General features: G+C 38.3%; 2 protein-coding genes across 2 annotated transcripts; both read left to right on the forward strand.

Annotated features, from left to right (window-relative positions):
* Positions 1 to 280: 280 nt before the first annotated feature.
* On the forward strand, positions 281 to 1,995 carry LOC120952712 (glycosylated lysosomal membrane protein B-like). Its single transcript, XM_040372182.2, has 4 exons — positions 281 to 388; positions 502 to 762; positions 926 to 1,087; positions 1,312 to 1,995. Exons 1-4 carry the CDS (start codon positions 281 to 283, stop codon positions 1,993 to 1,995), a joined length of 1,215 nt encoding a protein of 404 aa, XP_040228116.2.
* A 6,409-nt stretch (positions 1,996 to 8,404) lies between these two features.
* On the forward strand, positions 8,405 to 20,195 carry LOC125906426 (uncharacterized). The gene is made up of 2 exons (XM_049605183.1): positions 8,405 to 14,054; positions 19,692 to 20,195. Exon 1 carries the CDS (start codon positions 12,508 to 12,510, stop codon positions 13,615 to 13,617), a length of 1,110 nt encoding a protein of 369 aa, XP_049461140.1. The 5' UTR covers positions 8,405 to 12,507; the 3' UTR covers positions 13,618 to 14,054; positions 19,692 to 20,195.
* Positions 20,196 to 22,428: the final 2,233 nt, after the last annotated feature.

Here is a 22,428-nt window from a genome sequence, read left to right on the forward strand (position 1 = left end):
GTGATGCGAGTCCCGCCACTTTATCGCAATGCGGTAGTGCATACATCTTCTCGCTAGAGGGCAGCACCATAAAACGTAGAAAGAAATCAAAACAAAAACGATTAGACAAGTGACAGAAGCGAGCGAGTGACGGTGCTATTGGTTGCGCTCGGTTCAGTGGAGAAATTAAAGTGCCTTCTTTTTTAGGATAGCGATCAAATACGTATTTTTATCTTTTTGTGGTGTTAACGTCACCAAGCGGGAGTGTTTAAACACGCACTAGCTTGTGATTTTAGTAAAGATGGTATCGGCAAACAAGCATACATGGATTTCGCCCTTAGGCTTTGTTGTGTCAGTGCTGCTTCTAAACGTTGCCCTTTGTGATGAGCCCAGCAAATTACAGCGAAAAGTAGGCCGCTCCACACGATTATCGCGCTGATCGTGGCGTACCAAAGGCGTCACCCCGTCGATCACCATGAGTCACAGTTGCGTTTGTTGTTTTGTTTTCTGTCCCGTTTGCAGCTAACTGCTACGCTGAATCCTGGTTGCAGAGAATTCTGCGAAAATAACACAGCCATCACACTGGTGCATATTGCGGCCACGTCCGACACGGACACGATCCATTATGTGTGGGATTTTACCGGCAAGCCTACCATTCTGGTAGCACTAACTAGCAAGCAGGCCGAATTCCACATCGATTGGCCCAGGTTGATGGAGAGCAAACCGGGATCCGTACGATTTACCGAGGCACCGCAGTACACGTTCATGGCGATTATCAATCGGGTAGGTATGCATCTGGCCCCAAGCGGTGGGCGTTCGCGGATGCAATTAGTTGCAAAGGCTTTGTCTTGCGTGTCTCAAATACGCGCTTATAGGATCTAAGTAACGAAAATATCAGCAGTGACTAAGTCATCGTAATATTCAACCAAAACCCGCATGTGATTAGATTTTTCAATACAATGATGCCGACGATCGAGCAATGCTGGATGAGGGGACGAATGCATTCGTTTACGACCCACACAACTTCATCTGGAACAGGAGCCTACTGTGGTCGAACGAGGAGGGCGTCATGATGGCGATAAATGCGGGCGATGATTTCCTGTTCAAGGTAAGCATGTACTACCAGGAGGGAAATTCTTTTTATTTTTTTCGTGCATTGTTTATCGATTTTACTACCATCAACAACACACTTGCGGTTGGTATTATCGATTGTGTTGATAAATAATAGTTAAATGGTAGATTTGTTTGTTGTTTTGTTGCAATGAGTGTCGTCAAGTTGCAGAAACTGAATATTAACTACAAATACGTGTTTCTTTTCATTCTCTCTCATAGTTGAATGCCTACTCGACGAAAGATCATGGCATGGACTTTCCACATCTGTTACACACTTCCAACTCCACCCAAATTGACATCGTGTTTAACAACATAACGAACCGTTTCGCCAATCCACGGTTCGCGATAGAGCTACTGTTTGTCGTCTCAGAGCAAGCCGTTGTCGGATCGGAGTTTGAGGTCACGAAACGCAAAACGCTGGATGACGAGCACACGCCGGGCATCTTCGAAATTGTTGACGTACTATCACCGGGAGCTTTCACTTTTTCAGCCGGTGGCTACATCGAGTATCGCCCCGTTTCCTACACCCACCCGGAACGAGATGTGGCCACCTCGACCGAAACGCGGCAAAGTCAGCCGATCACTGTACGGTCCCCGTCGGCCGTGCTGCAAACCACTCTGGCGTACGCACTGTACGGTAACAAGCTGGACAGCTATCTAGTGCAGGGCATGAATGTTTCGTTCGGCGTCAGCGAGGATGGCTTCTATCGCAAGACCAACTACACCACCATGACCTTCCAGGTTGGGTACGGAATGCCACCGGTCGAGGAGTTGTCCGCATTCGTGCTGATTGTGGCCGGCATCGGGATCGGAGTACCGCTGGTTGTGCTGATCGCTAGCTCAATTTACGTTTGCACAAAGAAACTACGCAATCGGGACCGATTCCAGCAACAGCGGCTGTAAAGATTGTACCGTAGGAAGGTGCACTACGAGTGCAACGATCTCTCATTCCCGAGGTGCTTGATAGTTTGGGCATAACATAATGAAAAGCAAACGCACATTCTGGTACACAGGTGCAGAATACATGCTATTAGATGGGGACAAGAAGGGCGACACTATTTGTACACCGTGTTTATAGCAAATTTTAAACAGTCGACTCTTTTTTTAAGTACTGTATTAGCTGTGTTATTCAAATAAAATATTTTAATTTTGTAGCAAACCGTTCGCGCGATAGAAAGAGGCTGATTATTCTATTTCCGAAGTCCCCTTGCTCTCGCTATTCGCTAAGTTCATGCTTACCTCGTTATTATTGATTGATTTGGACATGTTTACTTTTCTTAGACAAAAATCAAGCTTTAGTAACACGAAACTGTACAAGTATCGTTGGTATTTTATTATAAAAACGAGATTTAAACGTTCACTCATCAGTTAAAGGTAGCGTCAAATGGCCCTCAACATAGTTATTTTTGAAGCAATGCGGTCCGCGAGCTGAAAAGTTTGGAGGCCCCTGGACTAAATTATCCACTCCGTTATCGACTTTCGTTCCCGATCAGGCCCGATGTTCGTTAACTGAAATGAAAATTATAACCATCAAAGCAATCAAATAAAACCCATTTCCATGGTTTTTCTTTTTTCCATTCGCATGCGTACGTGATCATACGATGCCGGTTGTTTTTGGTTTGACGTTTAAATGATTTTTAACTGGGATCCATCCCAGGTAACGAACATCAATCTTCTCGTAGCAGCTGAAGAGTGCGGACTTGTTCTATCTCGCGCTCCTCGACTGACCCGTACTTTATACCCCTGTGATTAGTGCAGTGCAGAATTACCTGTGTCCAAACAGTGCAGTGGTGGAAAGTGTTGTTCGTGTTTGGTGTTTCGGGAGTTTTGTGCTGTAGTGTAGTGCGTGTGAAGAACAAACAAAGCTTAAATATCCTTTTACGTTGTTCGTTGTTTTCACAGCGATACGTTAAAGTAAAAATCTAAACATTTTAGGCCATTTTAGGTTCATTTTAGGTCTTTTTAGGCCGTCCACAAGGACAGAGGAGGCGTGGTTGGCCCAAATTGAGGTGGCAAGATGGCGTGGAGGCGTCCGCCATTAAGGCCGGGATAACGGACTGGCAGACGAAGGCGCGAGACCGTGAGCGGTTTCGGACACTCCTGAGGCAGGCCAAGACAGCAAAGCGGTTGTAGCGCCGGATAAGTAAGTAAGTAAACATTTTTAAGAACTATCTCAACGCACTTTACGTTGTTCGCGCTACGTAAAGTGTTGTGGCCCAAGGTTGTAGCCTGTTTTGTGAGTGCAGATAGTGGAAGTTTCTAAGAAGTGAGTGCTTAAAGACATTAGTCTGGTGGACTCTCATACGACATTTATGTTCAGAAGTGAAGTGGAATTGTGGTGCAGTGGACATTAAAAACAAGTTTTGTGACAGTGACGTTTTTCAAGTGCCAGTGCTGAGAGGGCCGACAATATGTCAGACCCTCCTCCTGCCGCGAGGGCTCATCCCTCTCTCGGCACGAGTTCCTGGGCTAGAGCATACCCGGAATGGATTAACGGCAAGGACGGAGACCTGATGTATCTGGTTATGACTACTGAAGAACCAAAGTCGCTACCAGACCCGTTCATCGCAGGCAAAAGTCTACAACAACATGTTGGACGACCGCTAGAAGGTAACCTAATTAATAATAATTCTAAGTACCTTTTGAAAACGATCATTGTCTCACTATAAAATATTACAAACTCTAACAAAACTCATCAATGGAACACTTATCAACATCACACCCCACACTACTCTTAATACCGTCCAATGCGTAATTTTCTCTACTGATCTTAAACACATGAAGGATGAAGAAGTCAATTTAAAAGATCAAAAAGTTACGGAAGTGTGTCGTTTTACTAATAGTGAAATAATACCTACCATTTTTTCCTCCTTCGTATTGCTTCAATTCGTGTCTCCTTTGTTATCTGCCTTGGCCCACTCCAAGTGAATCCCCCATACATACTATCCCTAACCCATGCTCTGCCTTAAACGTGCCCACTTTGGCCATACCAGGCTGAAGTGTGGAACCTCACAGGTTTGCAATAATTGTGATATCCCTGCCCATGGCGATTGCACTGTACCACAGAAATGTGTTAATTGCAAGGGTAACCACAGTTCGTTTGACAAATACTGCCCATCTTATCTCAAAGAACAGGAAGTCATTAAATGGAAAATTGATTACAACGTGTCTTTCTCTGAAGCACGAAAATAAATAGAATCTCACATACATAGACAGAGCGTAATTCAACAAAGGCTCACTCTCGCTCCAATTGTGTCCTCCAATTCACAAACTAACGTTGCCCTTTCCACTATACCAGATTCTAGAGATGAAGAAATTGCCAATCTTAAAAAAAAAACTAAATGAAGAATTTTTGATAAAACTTACTCCACCTGTTGCCATCCTGACCCAAAAGATCAAATTATTTCCCATCTTAAACAAGAACATGATAATCTAAATAAGAAAATTGATCTGCTCACAGAAACTTTTTAAAAAATGCAAATCGAACAAACCAAATTTATTAATACTTTTAATTAAAACAAAACCACTGATAAAGTTGAAACAATGAGTCTTACTCTTCTTGCTCCTCGTCCCTTCCGGACGGAAGCAAAGCGACTTCTTCAAAGGCGCTTAAAAAACGAGCCCTCTCAAACGGGTCCTCTTCCTCCGGGGAAGAAACCTCCCTCCCTCCCTCCCAAAAAAAAAACCCCTTCACAAAAAATCCCCCTAATTTTCTATCCCTATCCCTTCCTCTTCCAATCTCTTCAACTCCGAGGGAGAGCAACACAATGACTACATACACCACAACTTCTTTCTTATTCAACTCCAAACATTCATTCTCCAAATTCCCATCTTTCGTTAAATAACAATACACCTTTGTTTACCATATCCTGGATTATCCGGAGCATGAGCCGTAACTCTGATGAACTAACATTTTTTTATTAAAAATGATTTAAATGCACTGCATTGTACTTGTGGAAATCCCGGCTGTAATACCCGTGGCCATATGCTGCAGGTCTATTTTGATAACTGTAGCATAGACGTCATTCATAACACCACAGCCACACGTACATGTCCCACTAGTGGACAAGGTACTATTTTAGATTTTTGTGGTAACAAGGTACTATTCTCCTCTTCTATAGCTTCTAGTTTTACTGTTTCCATTCATAACGAAACACATGGCAGTGATCACCACTGACCCACGGCCCTCAAAAACGCTCCAGGTGGAAATATGAGGTGGCTGACTGGGAAAAATACAAAATAGAAATGACATACACTCTACCTTTAGATGATCCTCCATCCTTTACACGCTTTACAGAGACAATAACAAATGCAGCCTTAACTAGTATCCTTCTTACAAAGGGTACAGTTGGCAGAAAGATCGTCCCTTGGTGGAATAAAACAGTTGCCCTTGCCATTAAGACTCGATGAAAAGCACTCAAGAGTCTTCAACGCTCAAAAAAAGAAGCAATATTTTTACCCCGCTCTTGGCGTATCAATACCGAGAAGCCAACCGGGAATCAAGAAAAGCCGTCAAATTTGCAAAAAAAAATTATCTAGGGGTAAATTTGGGTTTCAAATTAACCCTAAGACAACCACCTAAGTAATATTCCGGAAAGTTGCAATATTATCTGGTAAAAACTACAATTCTACACCAATCATTACTTAAAACAGAAATACCTAAGACTTCAGCTAGATACTTTTATGATACATCTGCAACACATAATTTTCCATCTCATTTTCTAAGCCATAAATTCATCTCTGAGTCCAGACCCCTTCCACCAGTTGACGCTTCCGACCAAAATTACAATAGTTTTTTTTCTCTTGATGATCTTAATTGGGCTCTTAATAAATGGCGTGGCCTGTCTTCAGGCCCGGACAACATTGGTTATCCAAAGCTTCAAAATCTCCCTTAGCGGTCCAAAACAGTTCTCCTTCGGATTTAAAATATTATTTGGTCTTCCGGGAACATACCGGATGACTGGAAAACCTGCTTCACAATTCCAACGCTCCCTCCAAAACCCAAAAAATCATCACATGCAATAGACAGCTACCGCCCCATTTCTCTTCTAAATTGTATTGGCAAAATCATGGAAAGAATGGTAAATAGAAGACTGACCCAAGAATTAGAAGATCGTAACCTCCTTAGTACCAATCAACACGCCTTTAGAGGTAGGAAAGGTACTGAGACATATTTTGCCGAACCTAATGAACTTTTAGAAACCCATAACCCCAAAGGCCACTATTGACTGTGCAATATTAGATTTATCAAAAGATTTTGACAGAACCCGGCGACATACAATTCTTGAACAGCTCAATGCATTCGCAAGTGTGAGTTCAAAGTGAACGGTTGTGCTAGCGGACAAGAGAACAAAAACGGACACAAATTTCATACATAAAGGCTAAGTATAAAGTTAATTAAATAAAAAAAAAATAAGCAGGTAAGGTACAAAAAAGGAAACTAGGAGTGTAGGAACAAAAGATGGGGGACCGATCCCCCGGAGGGGGGGAGACGTTTGGTTCATATTACGAGCCACTAGGCTCAGTAATATCACCAAAAAAAAAACCAAAAGAAAAGAAAGTTCAGAGGAGAAAAAGTAGACTTGTGTGACATACTAACAGAGGAAGAAGTTTTTAAGGTCATCGAAGGTACAAAGGAAAACCTAGTACAGGTGTCCCCCGAGATACGACTGTATTTGGGACCGAAAAAATGTCCCAAAGGAGGGCGTAAGTAGAAATAGTCGTATGTCGAATATATGTGATAATAAAGTTTATAACCGAAATTGAAGAGTCGGAATCGATGAAATCGTGTATTTTATTTAAAATAATCTACGATAATGTATCAATTTTTCTCCAAAAGCCGTTTACACGATATAGATATTCGAGACCGGGGAGTTGTGGAATCTTTGGTAATGTGTATGTAACGGTTATCAGCACAGAAATTCAAAAAATACATTAATTTCTTGTCAATGACAATTTTAAACTGTCAAAATCAAAATCTTCGTATCTGCGAATCGTCGTAACTCGAGGGGGTCGTAACTCGGGGGGCGCCTGTAAAAGACAAATGCCCATTCCTAGTGCAGAAGTGTTTGGAAGCCGCATTAGGAGATCGACCAAAAAAAGTCACGGCACTAAGAGACGGTCGTCTATTAGTGTTAGTAAAAAGCAAACGCCAGGCTAGTAAACTAGCGAAATACAATCTAAACCTAGGCAACACAAAGGTTTACGAGCATGAAACCCTCAATACATCGAAAGGTGTAATAGGGTGTGATGCAGTACCCAAGCGCTACAGATTAAGCTTAAACGACTGGAAAATTGAATATCCATAGAAAAAAAATGAAAGCTCCACAGCTTCATTGGTTTGATCAATAGATGGCGTTAAAACTAATCATTATATTGCTATCCTTTTCTTGCAATGTGTTTCGACAAGTTTCTTCTTATTATGACCTATATAGCCTTCTAACTTTCTGAGCAAAAATCAATATAAATGGTCGTGTGGTCAGATACGTGGGTATCAACACCAACGACCATTACTCAAATCTCACTTGCTTCAGTGCTGGTGGTTTCCGTAGGAGTTTAGTATTTAAACCAGCTGTGTCAAACTCATTTCATCAGAGGGCCGCAAGTACAAAATTTCAGTGATTCGCGGGCCGCAAAGTTGGGAATGGAAAATATACCCTAATATTTATGTAAAATACTTTTTTACATTTTTATTGTTAAACAAATTGACTTTTTGTGTACTCCTCGCTTCTTATCTGGAATCGTTTGTTATGTACAAATTCGCGATGTTATTTTTATATGTGCTATTTTTTACATGAGAAATTTTTTTTAATGTACTTTCAACGTTATTACTAAAAAAGGACATTTTACATTACTCGCGTTCTCTTACGGCAGTTCTGCTAGAAAATATCTGTTAAACACACTTTTTCACTGAAGTAGGAGAAGTCTACCAGCCTGTAGTGAATCTTTTTCAAGCAATCCGAGCTATCCATCACTGGTTGAATAACAAAAATATTTGCTTGCAATGTTTTTACAGATCAAGAGAAAAATTGTAATAACACGTGTTGAAACATTATTTTTTGCTAATTTCCAAGTTCCAAGTGTTCTGGTGATATATTCATTTCTTATAACAAGAACCCGTATTTTACGAATAACTTTTTTTTAAATTACGATAATTTTATCTGACGAAGAGTCGTGGTGTGTGTTCCCATACAGATCGGCAAATCTGTTTTTGACACTTGAAGGGAGATGATTCGCGAATTGAGGAATTAAGGACTGTGTGAGCTAATCTATTAATAAGCTGGCATGGCTTCGGCATTTAGATTATTTTTATCATTAATCTAAATCCTTTAGGCTTAAACGTAATCATATCATTTTGGTTTTGATTTTTGGGGAGGTTGGAAATTACATTAATTCGTCTTGCAGAATGTTGGGTACAAATAATTCCAACTTGGCTACAATCATTTTTATTAACATTTATGGTGGCATGATTATGACAAAAAACAGAAGTGGCTCCAATCGAATATCAATGATGTAACATTCTAAGGTCGGAAAAATCGAAGCCGAATGAATCCTTTACTCGGCAGTCGGGGGCATGGAGATTGTCAAATTCGGTGGGACAACCGATGACTCCAACGGTTCCGAATGGCTTTAAACGGCTCTATAGGCTTCGGACCGTAGCCGATTGAGCCGGTCTCGTAGTACAGTCGTCAACTCGTACGACTTAACAACATGCCCGCCATGGGTTCAATCCCCAATTAAACCGCGCCGCCATACGTAGGACTGACTATCCTGCTATGGGGGGAATCAATTAGTCACTGGAAGCCAAGCCCACAAGTGGGTACAGGCAGGCCTTGACCGACATCGGTTGTTGAGCCAAAGAAAAGAAGAAGATAGGCTTCGGACGGCACCGAACGGAACTGTTGGTTTGATTTTGGCCGGATTCGGAGTAAGAATAGCTAAAATCGGAAATGGTTTTGAGCCGTGGATGCGATTCCGACAATCCATCACTAGTTGTTGCGAAGTTTCCTAGTGTGTGTATCAAGTTATTTTCATTTCTTTTTCGTTTGTAGACAGTTGACGCAAATCTATTTTTCCATACAGAATGCGCAATCGAATGTGCACAAAACTATGCTAATATTCAGAATTTAATCGAAACATAATACGATTGAGCTTGCATTCGATTCAATGATTCTTAAGGGTCTCGATTGATATGTACGTTAGTGTAAAATAAGTTTATGAGATGTTATGGGTACATTCATGTTAGTTTCCATATACCAACAAAAGGATTGTTCTTCTCTGGAAAATTTAATACACTTTGACAAATAGTAATAACAGATTTAGGGTTTGCAGTGCTTTTAGCAATTCTCAAAATACTCTTGCGGGCCGCATCCAGAATCGACGCGGGCCGCATGCGGCCCGCGGGCCGCCAGTTTGACATACCTGATTTAAACAATCGTCGTTCTAGTTCTAGCGATGCATAACTTCAATGCGAAACCATACAACAGTACAAAGGAAATGAGAAAGCTCTCCTCCAAGCGATGAAGCTCAACTGGTTGGGGTATCCCACCAACAGAGAGCGCCATCAGCTTTTTTGCTATTTTTAGAATGCATGAGTCGTTTGCCGTTTGCTAAACGAAGTCTTTCTATATTCCGTTTAGGTAGAGAACTTGAGTCGTTTAGAAGCCGTTTGGTGGTCGTTTAGTGGATTTGTGGCACTTGGGTAATGGCGACAACAGAACAGCAGATAGTAGAGGGACTAAAAGAAAGGCGGCTTACATCGTCAAGCGAAAAGATAAGGACGGCAAATACGTGAACACAAGAACAGCGATACTAACGTTCAACACAACAGTAATACCGAGACGTGTGAACGTTGGATATTACTACGATGTGTTGGTAGAACAATACTACCCGAAACCGATGAGGTGTATGACATGCCTCCGGTTAGGACACAAAAAAAGAACTGCCGGGGAACAAAGAAATGCGCAAAATGCGCCGAGGAATATCACGAAAACTGCAATGGAGTCGAACGGTGCATGGAATGTGGAGAAAACCATAGCACGTTGGACAAAAATTGCCCAGTATATTTGGACGTGGTCGAAATTAAAAAAATACAAACAAAAAATAGAATAGAATAATGGAAAACGAACACAATATCAATATGCAGAAAATAACTCCCACATTCACAGACAAGCAAAATAATCAAAACGACACAGAAAAAAATAACTTAGAAAAAAACGAATCAGAAAACGAAACAAAAGACACAGAAAATATTAAGAATCAGAACAAAATTACTGAAATAGAAATAATCGATACTAGCGAGGAGGAAATGGCAGGTTTTATGAGCGACGAAATCAGTCCTCATCCCAGATCGCCAAATAAATCAGAAACAAAGCAACATATCCAACAAACAGACAAATAAACATTAAAAAAATAAATAAATAACATTCATTAAAAAAAATGGAAAATATAAAAAATTTCCAAAATAATGTACAAAGTTTACGAAATTGCAAGGATGAACTTAGAGAATTCCTATTGAAAGGAAATTATTTAATAGGATGTCTCCAAGAGACATGGCTGAAAAATAACGAAAAAGGAAAAATAAATGGATTCAATATAGTAAGACAAGATAGAGAGGATGGATATGGCGGATCATGCATTATTATTAAAAATAAAATAAAATTTAGAAGAATACCAGAATTACAGAGCTCCAAATTTATACAGTTAGTAGGAATAAAACTAACCGAGTTGAACATTAATATAACTTCCATTTATGCCTCAACGAAAGCAACGATATATGAATTTGAAGAAATGATAAACCAAATAACGAATTTCGGTGAAAAGACGATAATTGCAAGAGACTTTAACAGCCACCATTCATATTGGGGTGATGGAAAAATAGACAGCTGGGGAAACACCTTATTGGAAGGAATTGAAGCCTCAAGTTTAATAGTACTAAAAAACGAAACATACACAAATATACCTAGCGACACAACTAAACGAAGAACAGCAATAGACTTAACAATAATAACACAAGATATATATGTCGACACACACAAAAAAATTTTAGACCAACACATAGGAAATAGCCAGCACCGAATAATAGAAATAAGCCTCAACAAAAGCACAACAGATGGAAAAACAATAGTATACAACAAAGCAAAAATTCTAGAGCAAATTAGTCGAATAAACAGCAAAACACCACAAACAATAAAACAACTAGCAAAACAAATCCAAACCATTATTTAAAAAAAATCGACACAGGGTGAAACACAAACCAAAATCATGGTGGAATAAAGAAATAAAAAATGCGTGGAAACAGAAAACGAACGCAAGAAAATCCTTCAACAATTATAGAACCATTGAATCCTTAATCGAACTAAAGAAAACATCAGCAACATTGATGCTAGAAATTTTGTAACAGTAAAAGAAAATACTTAGAAAATACAATAAAAACAATAAACGAAGATACATCTAATAAAGAACTGTGGGAAATAGTTAAAAAAATTAAAATTAAATACAAATGAAGAAAAGATTATTCATAGTAATGAGGAAAACGCAAAAAGCTACTGGACATAAATTTCGAAAAGAACAAAGGACTAAAACTGGAAGCATTCAATATACCAGAATTAATAAACGAGGAAACTGTGATATAGGTAGAAGATTGGGACAATATAATCAGAAAAAAAAAAGAAATCAGCACCAGGGGATGACAAAATCACATATGAAATGCTAAAACATCTAAACACAAAAGAAAAAATAACTTCATACGGGAAATAAATGAAATGTGGCAAAGGGGCAAAATAAAAAAAAAAACAATACAAGAAAATAAACGCAATAGCAATCCCAAAACCAGGAAAAGATATACAACAAATAGAAAACTACAGAATCATCTCTCTTCTACAAACAATAATAAAAGTAAGCAACACAGCAGTATTAAAAAAAATAAACAGGCACATCACAACAAACAAGATACTACCTGACACCTCTTTTGGATTTAGAAAAAAAAGGTCGATACAAATGTGTACCAACTATGTCTGTAATCAAATTACAATGAACAAAAAAAATAATTTAAGGACAGGCATAATATTTGTTGATCTAGCAAATGCATATAACACGGTGAAAAGCAGTGTATTAATAAAAAACTTAATAGAAGCGAATATGCCTAGTCAAATCATACACTGGATAGGAGATTTCTTAAGAAATAGGACTATCGAAATAACAAGCAACGGAAAAAAATCGTTAAATTAGTGACGGATGGTCTCCCACAAGGAGACGTGATGTCTCCTACACTATTCAACATATATACAAGAGAGCTACACCAAAGAGTAAATAACAAAAAAAAAAAACACCAAACTAATACAATACGCTGACGATTTCATAATACTGGTAGCTGGATGCAATGACGCAACATTAAAAAGTAACTTAGAACAAAGCATGCGACAATTTATGATAGGAATAGAACAACTAAGCTTAAAAACAAACCTCTCAAAGACAAAAATAATGGTGATGGGGAAAAACAACTATAATATAGACATAAATATAAACAATACTCCAATAGAACAAGTGAACACATACAAATACCTGGGAACTATACTAGACAAGAACCTAAACTTCAATAAACACCTAGAGTACCTAAAAAATAAAGCAACCGAAAGACTGAATATTTTCAAAATCATCTGCGCCAATAGAAATAGCATAGCCCCACATAAAGCAAGAACCGTCTATAGAGCAACAATAAGAAGCATCTTGGAAAGGGGATCCTCATATACCAGCAACAATAATAAAATAAACAGTAACAAGCTAAACTCCGCAACACACATAGCACTGAGAAGGATATCAGGATGTACTAAAACAACCCCAACAAATTCCCTACACGCCATTAACGCAGAAGTGCCTCTAAAAATTAGAAGGAAATATGTTGCCAGCAAAGAGATTATAAGTGCTTTCACGTTTTGCCCTATAGCTAGAAAACAAATGAAAAAAATAGGAGAAATGAAACAAACGAGGAAAAAAATGACTAGCCAAGAAAAATTATACGGGGAACATATAGAGCTGTTAAAAACAATATCAACTACCAAAGAAAATGACATATCGGGATACATAAAAAATAATACAAGCTTAAAACAAGAAATAGAGAAAAAGAAAGATACAAACAAAATAATGACAAAACAAATTACACTCAGAAAAATAGAACAAATTACGAAGGATAGACCAACTATATACACGGATGGAAGTGCCATAGAAGGGAAAACAGGAATAGGAATCCTATTACAAGACAAAAAAAACAGATGGTATCACAGTTACAAAACAAAAAATATTGCGGCAATCACAACAATAGAGCTACTAGCGATAGAAAAAGCAATAGAACAAGCAGAAATGATAGGAATGAAAAATCCAATAATATTTACGGATAGCTTAGCAGGCTGTGAAATCTTGAAGAAAGCAAAAAACGAAGAGGAAATAGAAAAGATTATCAGCCGTACCGGCGAACTCGTTCAACGAGAAACATTCGTCGCTCATGAGTGGACAGGGTTGTACCACTAGGTTGGCCAGTACAAAATCTATACGGTTTTCTAATTTTTGATCTAGAGGGCTATGAAATGAGTGAAAATGAGCGTCACGGCGAACGTTCCCAGGAACGAACGAGTTCGCCGGTACGGCTGTATATACAACATCCACAAAAAAGGAAAAAAATAGGGGTGGAAATATGGTGGATACCCGCACATGTCGGAATAAGCGGAAATGAATGGGCCGACAAACTAGCAAAGGAATAAGTGATAATAGGCACAATAAGTGATCTAGTTGTTAACAATAAAATAAGATACACAGATGGTTTCATTAAACTAAAAGAGCAGATGTTAAAAGAAACACAACACTGGTACGAAAAGGAGAGCAACCATAAGGGAAAAAAATTCCTGGAATTCGAACCGGAATTCCCATTAACGGCATGGGAGAGAGACACAGAACTGTCACCAAAAGAGGTCTTCTTCTTCTTCTTCTTTGGGTGATGGGGTTTGTCCTCCTATGATGTTGTGGGACATCATAATCAGAGGTTGACCATCTTGATTGTTAGAGAGACCTTGCAGTCTATTTCTCTTTATTTTTTTTTTATTTTTTTTTCTCTTCTTTCAGTATTTGGTTGTCACATCGTTTATTTCACGGGGTTTGATACTCAGATTGTTTTGTGTTGTCTGTTGGGTGTTGTTTTTGTGTCCGTTTTTTTGAATTTGGTGTGTATATGTGTGTGGGTAACTATACTGGGTTTTGAAAACAAAATTCAGTTAGTTTCCATCTGTTTGTGTTGTTCCATTTATTTCTCTAATTAATTATAGTTATCTATGCTATTATTTTTTTTTTCTCTTGTTTGTTTGTTTGTTTGTTTGTTTGTTTTTTTTTTTTGAGGTTTTAGGGAGATTTTTTTTTTCTTTAAATGATCTTCCATTGCAGGAAGAGATAAAAGATGTTTCTCCTTTTCCTCTCATTCTTTTCATATTTCTATGTGATTTTGTTTTATGAAATTTATAATTTGCCTTATTGTTTTTCCAGAGGGTTCTCTCCATGTTTTTCGGAAATCTTCAAATTTTGTTCTATTGTTATTGTTATTGTTATTATTATTGTATTTAGGACAGTCAAAGATCATGTGCCATCCTGTATTTGATTTTCTGCAATTTTCACATTCACCTTTTTGGGTTATTTTCATTTTGGCTAGCCAGTAATCTGAATAGTCATGCCCGGATAATATTCTGTTCATTATTTTTATTTGTTTCCCGCTAATTTTTATGTTTTTGTGCCAAATTTCAGTTTTGAATTCAGTTTGAAAATTAAGGAATTTCTGTCCTTTAGTAATGGACTCATTTGTGTACCATTCTGTAGCCTGTTTTTCCATTTCCTTACGGTACAAATCTTTGGCATCAGTAAACCTTATTTTATTGTCTAATTCTATACTTGTTAGGCATCCTTTATTCGCTAATTCGTCTGCGACTTCGTTTCCGTTTATACCTACGTGCGACGGTATCCAAACAATTTGTGTGTTAGTGCTGGTGCATCTTTGTAATATGTTATATATAATTCCTTCTATTTGTGGTTCTTTTTGTGCTTTTTTTAGGATGTTGCATGAGGTCAGGCTATCAGTATATAGGATTATGTTTTTCATCTTATATTTTTTAGCTATCTCCAGAGCTTTTTCGATGGCTATCAGTTCTATTGTTGCTATTGATGCTATGTTTTTAATTTTATATTCTTTGTATATGTTATGTTTTCTATCTTTTATGTAAATTCCTATTCCCGCCTGATTATCTTTTAAGCTACCATCCGTAAAAATTGTTGGTCCATTATTGTTGTAGTTTTTCATCTTTTCTAAGGTTATTGATTTAATCGTCTCTTTATTTTTGTTTGCTTTGGTACCTATTTCTTTATTAAGTGTTGTGTCTATGTTTATTTTTGTTGCAATGTTGTTCATTTGGCTAATGGATAGATGTTTTAAAATGTTGTAGTCTTCTTCATATATTTTCTCTTGGTATGATTTTGACTTATTATTGTAGTTATTATCTTTTATCTTATTTATTTGTTTTCTTAATATGTGTGAATATACTATTATTTTTGCTAGTTCTTTACGTGCTATGAATTTAGATCTGAATTGGAATGGGATCTCGGCTGCAATAGCGTGCAAGGTGTTGATGGGTGTCGTTTTTGTGCATCCTGTAGCTTTGCGTATCGCTTGGTTAATTGTTGTATTTATTTTTTTCCTATTGCTTTTGTTGCTATTGTTTAAGTATGATGAGCCCGTTTCAAATATGCTTCGCATAGTTGACCTGTATACTATTAGAGCTTTTTGTGGGTCTAGATTGTTATTTTTTGCGCATAGTATTTTTAAAATGTTTAGTCTATCTATGGCTTTATTTCTCAGGTATTCTATGTGTTTATGAAATTTAAGCTTATTGTCTATTATGGTGCCGAGGTATTTGTATGTGTTGGTTATTTCTATTTGTGTGTTTCGTATGTTGAGGTTGAAATTTTGGTTTTTATTGTTAAATATCATATATTTAGTTTTGTCCGTGTTTATGGGGAGATTTAGTTCTTCTATTTCGTTTATGAATGAATTTAAAGATGTTTGAAGATTGGTCTTCAATTCGTGTTGGTCCTTTCCTCTGGCAATTATCACAAAGTCATCTGCATATTGTATTAATTTTGTGTTTTCATTTGTTACTTTATTGTGTATATCTTTGGTATATAGATTGAATAGAGTTGGGGACATTACATCTCCCTGGGGTAATCCGTTAGTGACTAGCATTTTGATCTTTGTGTTACTTTCTATCTCTACTGTTCTATTTTTAAGGAAATTAGTAACCCATAGAGTTATTTGGTTTGGTGTGTTAGCGTTAATTAATTTTTGTATCAGTGTTTTGGTTTTGACTTTGTTATATGCCTTTTCTAAATCTATAAATATTGCCCCGGTCATGTTATTTTTCCTTTTGTTTTGGTATACTTGATTTGTTAGGTAATTTATGCATTGATTTATTGTTTTGTGTTTTCTAAATCCAAAAGAGGTTTCTGGTAGAATCTTTCTTAATTCTATGTGTCTATTTAGTTTGAGGAGTACTGCAGAGTTTAGAATTTTTGTAGGAGTCGGAATGAGTGCGATTGGTCTGTAATTGTTTATATTGTTTGGATCTTTTTCTGGTTTTGGTATGGCTATAATTTTGATTTGTTTTAGATTTTTGTGTATTTTTCCTTTCATCCACATATTGTTTGCATCTTTTATGATGATCTTGAGTGTTTCTTCGTTTATGCTACGAAGCATTTCGTAAGTTATTTTGTCTATTCCTGGTGCTGTATTTTTCTTGTTTTTTAGTAATTCCGTCCATATTTCCTTATTAATTAATTCCATGTCTATTTGGGTTGCATTGTTTGTATCTGTTCTAAATTTGGATAATTTATTTTTTTCGAAGTTTAAATCTAAAAAGTCTTTGGCTATTTTATTATCATTGTGTATAATGTTCGATTCTTTGGCATGATTTTTGTTATTGTTAATGTTGTATACTAAGTCCCATAGTTCTTTGGTATTAGTTTGGGAGTTTATACTATCTAGAGTGTGGTAAAATAGTTCTCTTTTATGTTTTTTTATTTTGTAAATCAGGATAGCTGTTCTTTTCTTGCATTCCATTGAGTTTTTTATAGTGCGTGAATTATTAAAGGAAGTTCTGGCTATGTTTCGATTCTTAAAGGCAGTTTTTAATTCTTCATTCCACCATACTTTTAGTTTATGTTTTGTTCGGTGAGTATTATTTTTAGTTATCTGTTTGATTTTATTGATGCATTGTTTTATTGTGTTAATTTTTGTGTGATCTAGTTCATTTATTTGTTTATATGTTTTATTTTTATTTATAACGAATGTGGGTGAGCAGCTGTTTTTAATTTTTAGGGTAATTTTTATTACTTTGTGGTTGCTGCCTCCTATATGATAGTCTGTGATTTGTTTGTTTGTTTCTAGGAATATATCTTTTGATATTATTGATAGGTCTATTGAAGTTTTTCTTTTGTTTTTGTCTGTTGGAATGCATGTGTATGTATTGTTATGTAGGATTATTAATTCTGAATTTTCAAATTCTTCCAGGATGATTTCACCTTTTTTATCGGTTTTATCATCTCCCCAATATCTGTGGTGCGCATTGAAATCACCCACTATTAAAACTTTTTTCATGTCTTTGGTATTGTGTATTATTTGGGCTATTGTATTTTTTATCTCTATATTGCTTGCCTGTGGTGCTATGTATATTGATATAATAGTCATTTTTGTTTTGAGTGTTACTATTGCTGTGGTTTGAATTGTTTCTACTTGATTTGTGATGTTGATTTCTTTGTATTTTATTCCTTTTCTTATAAGGATACAGCTTCCTCCATAGCCATCTGACCTATCTGTTTTAATGGTGTTGTACCCTGGTATTTTAATATTCTTATTTTTTTTGGTCCATGTCTCTTGTAGGCATATTCCATGAATGTCTTGTGTTTGCGTGAGATGTTTAAGTTCTTCTTTGTTTTTTCTCAGTGATTGTATGTTTGCTTGGATAATATTGAAAAAAATCATTTTTCCTGCTCACACCTTGTCAAATCAAATTATTAATTATTTGGTGGGGTTAACTCTTCTGCTGCATTTAAGTATCTAGAATTTTCAGTGTCACTTTGGTATACTTCTGATTCACTCAGATATACCTCTGTGTCACTGAAATTTATTGTTTCGCTTCTTGTTCTTTTTCTTATTGTTTGTTCATTTTCTTGGTAGTTGTTTGTTATGTAATTTTCATTTTCTGTGTTATTTTCTGTTCTGTTTATAATGTATTTTGTTGTTATGTGATCCGTTTCGTTTTGTTCGATCGATTGTATTGATTTTTGGTTCTTTGGAGTCTCTGTTACTTTTTCTATGATTATTCTTTGGTTGTTTTGTTCTTCTTCGTTTTCTGGTTCTGGTTGGTTGTTAGTTGTTGTGTTGGTATGTTCCCTATTATTTCTAGCTATTGTATTCGCGAAAGTTTCTTTTAGGTACGTCCTAGGAATTGCAGGCACTGCGTCTCTGCGTATTTTTCGAGCCTCTCTGAGTGTGATTCTGTTTATAGTTTGTATTCTTTTTATTTCGTATTCATCTTTAAATATCGGGCACTCTTTGTCTAGGGTAGAGTGGTTGCCTCCACATTCTGCACATTTGGGGGGATTGTTACATGTCTCGTGAAAATTTTCGTTGCACTTGGCACATTTTTTTTCCCTAAAACATTTCGCTTTAATGTGACCGAGTCGCATGCATTTCATGCATCTCATTGGTAGAGGGATGTATAATTCCACTTTTTCCTTAAAATATCCTATGTGTATATCCTTGGGTGGTTTAGTTTTTTCGAATGTTATGATGGCTGTTCTTGTATTAGCAAGTTCACCATTAAAGTTTTTCCTTTTGAAAATATATACGTCTGACACATGATCGTTGATTAATCCCTCTTTCAATTCATTTTCCGTCATAAATTTGAAGGCATCACATCTCACTATACCCTTGCAAGAATTAAGGGTTTTGTGTTCTTCTACTTTTACTTGTATTTCCGTTTTTCCCCAACTAAGCTTTATTTTTTTTAATTTTTCTGCATCTTTTCTGTTTTTCACCTTGATGAGAATCTTCCCATCTCTAAGTAATGTAGTTTGCAATGGCGCATTTCCAATGGCGTTTTCTGTTGCCTTTGCAAAGAGAAAAGGGTTGTATGTGGCTAAGCTTTTGCCTTTTGTTACACTTTCCACGATTAAGAAGATTTCTTCCGGTTCATATGAATCGTTTATAATAATTCGCTCACCTCTGTTATTTTTTTTCCGTTTTTTTGTTTTACCGGAATCCTCACCAAGGATTCCATAGTAGGATCCGAAAATCCTACTCCCCCCGGGGGGATCCCCCCCCATCTTCGTCACTTATGTTCTTTCTTACCACCTTACTTTCTGTATATTTAATATTTTCGAAATTTTGGAACTGTGTGTAATTTGTGTAGTGTTTAAATGTTCGTGTATATTTGTGTCACTTCGTATCAAACTCACTGTGAGAAAAAGAGATGATCCTTCAACCACTGTTAGAATGAGACTGACCAAAAGAGGTCAGAGTGACAAACAGAATTCTGACAGGTCACTATTTCACTATTTTGGCTCAACAAAATGAGAATAAAAGAAATAGGAGACTGTCAAATATGCCAAGAACCAGATACAGGACGACACATAATATTCAAATGCAAAAAATATGAAAATAAAAGAAAAGAGATCTCCTTCGAAAAATTAAAAGAAAAATGGAAAGACAAAGCAGGTACGGAAATAAAAAAAATATTGAAATTCATGAAAGATAATGAAATAGAAATCTAAAAAAAGGAAATCAAAACAGTTGATACAAATATGTCAAACTACAAGGACGATTACAACATAGCTCCCCACGGGAAGCGGTTTTCTCGGGCGGCGGTGCTGTCGCTGCGATGCCGCGTGCCGGCGCGCTTTCTCGGGGGTGCATGGGCGGTTTCTGGGGGGACAGGCGCGTTCTTGGGTGGCCCCCGCGGAGGCCTGTGTCTTGATTTTGACGGATGGGATTGCGTGCGGCGGTGCGTTTGGGGCCGGGGTTGTTTGGTCCGGCCGCGGGGGGGGGGGGGGGATCGAGCGCTCGGCGCCTTGTTGTCGGGACCAACGCAAGGTCGTTGCGGCGCGTGCGATGGTAACGGTGCCCGGTGGGCGGGGATACCGGGGCCCTGCGGGGCTGGTGTCGCTGCCACGGTGGGTGCGGTGCCGTTGCGCGTGGGCTCTGTAGAGGTTCAGACTGATTGGCGCTGGGTGCGCGGTGCCACCGTGCGGCGGGGGTGGAGGGTTCTAGGACTACCAGCGTATGGTCGGGCGCGCCCCGTCGGTCATGCAGGATACGGTTCTTTTGCGGGGTGGTGCTCGGGGGGTGCGTCCTCCTACGAGACTGCCTGTGCTCGGCCCCGGAGTCGTGTGGTGGGTCGGGGGTGTTGGCGGCAGTATTGTGGCGTGGGAGACGCTCCTGGGGGAAGACGACAGAATTTGAAGATGAGACATGAACAAACCTGAAAGTACAAACCATATGACAGAGGCTGTCAGGTTAAAAGATAAGCTGCGGTTGGAGATCATAGGAAGTGTGGGATACTGTACTTCAGATCTCTAAGCACAGCTTAAGGCTAGTTTTTAGCCAGAGTGGGTATGACTCTGATTATGTCCCAACCTCCCGAAAGAGAGACTGAAGGCATAGGAGTATACAACCTCGCTCATAGATGAAGAAGAAGAAGAACAGCTCAATGTGTGGGGTTTTGGAGGACGCATTACAGCGTACCTTCAAAGCTTCCTTTCAAATCGTACTGTAGCATATCTGCTATACAGAACATATTGTAATACACACTATCAGCCATAGACACATTGTAACACACTTTGGAAAGCCAAACCACACCATTGTAACACATTCATTATAACACACTCAGTAAATCAGATCATACCATACACACCCGGAAGTCTCAGGCCACACCGTTCATATAAAACAATTGTGACACACTTATCAGAACCAACCGAAACGTACAACATAAGCAGGAACAGTTTATGCATTATAACCCAAAGCAGGAACAGTATAAGCATTAAACCCAAAACAGGAACTTAGTGACAAGAACCATCGTTCTTGTCAACAAAAGACAAACGTAACTAGCTGAGTGAAAACAATAACTTTCCAACATACAACCCGGAACCAAATGTGAGAAACCCTTAACTTCATTTGAGTATAAATAAAACCAACTCCGATCATGGCAAGTCAGATTCGTTCGGACTGTCAGGATAGGACTATGCCCATCCTACATCTATCGACTTCTCATTTAAAGAGTTTAGTTATGTCCCCCTGCCCAAGGTAAGGCCTCTAAACTCCAACGTTTCCAGTAAGGGAAACCTCCTAAAGGTTTCTATGATCGCCTGGACGATCAAGTGCCGAAAGTCCGCTTCGAAACAGAGTCCACCTCAGTTCTGCTTAACACTTTGACCGCCGGCCTGACGTCACAGTTTTTGAGTGAGCACGTAGCGCATGGCAAGAGAGCGATGAGAGCGTCAGTTTCTCGTGCCATTGCTATCACTCTTTTGTTTCATGGCGATAAGTGGCGTAGCACATGTCGTTCTCGTTCTCTCTTTCCTACCTCATTCGTTCTCGAGAGAATCACTGAGCGTCAGATGCAAAACTGAACGGTGAGCAAAACCGTCATGCGAATTTATATGACACGGCGCTTAAAGTGTTAATTCGGCAAACGATGACGAAGGCCACCCTGGCCAACGCGAGTTCAAAGCTACCACAGTACATTTAAAGTTTTAAATGGAACTCAATCTTCTGACCTGCACGTCCAAGAGAATGGTGTTCCCCAGAGTGCCATTCTGTCTCCCACTCTTTGCCTGACTAATGTAGAATCCCTCTTCCGCCCCTTGCCTAGTAACATTAAATGTTTCATGTATGCTAATGATATACAGCCGTACCGGCGAACTCGTTCGTTCCTGGGAACGTTCGCCGCGACGCTCATTTTCACTCATTTCATAGCCCTCTAGATCAAAATTTAGAAAACCGTATAGATTTTGTACCGGCCAACCTAGTGGTACAACCCTGTCCACTCATGAGCGACGAATGTTTCTCGTCGAACGAGTTCGCCGGTACGGCTGATAGTTCTTGTCTCAGCATCCAACAATAGAACCGAATCACGCACAACTTTACAAGAAGGTGTCAATATAGTTCAGAAATGGTCACGTTGGACAGGTTACACAATTTCACACTCCACATCCAAAATACTTTACATCTGCAACAGCAAATATCATACTCTA

This window comes from Anopheles coluzzii, chromosome 2 (genome assembly GCF_943734685.1).
Source record: "Anopheles coluzzii chromosome 2, AcolN3, whole genome shotgun sequence".
Lineage (NCBI taxonomy): Eukaryota > Metazoa > Arthropoda > Insecta > Diptera > Culicidae > Anopheles > Anopheles coluzzii.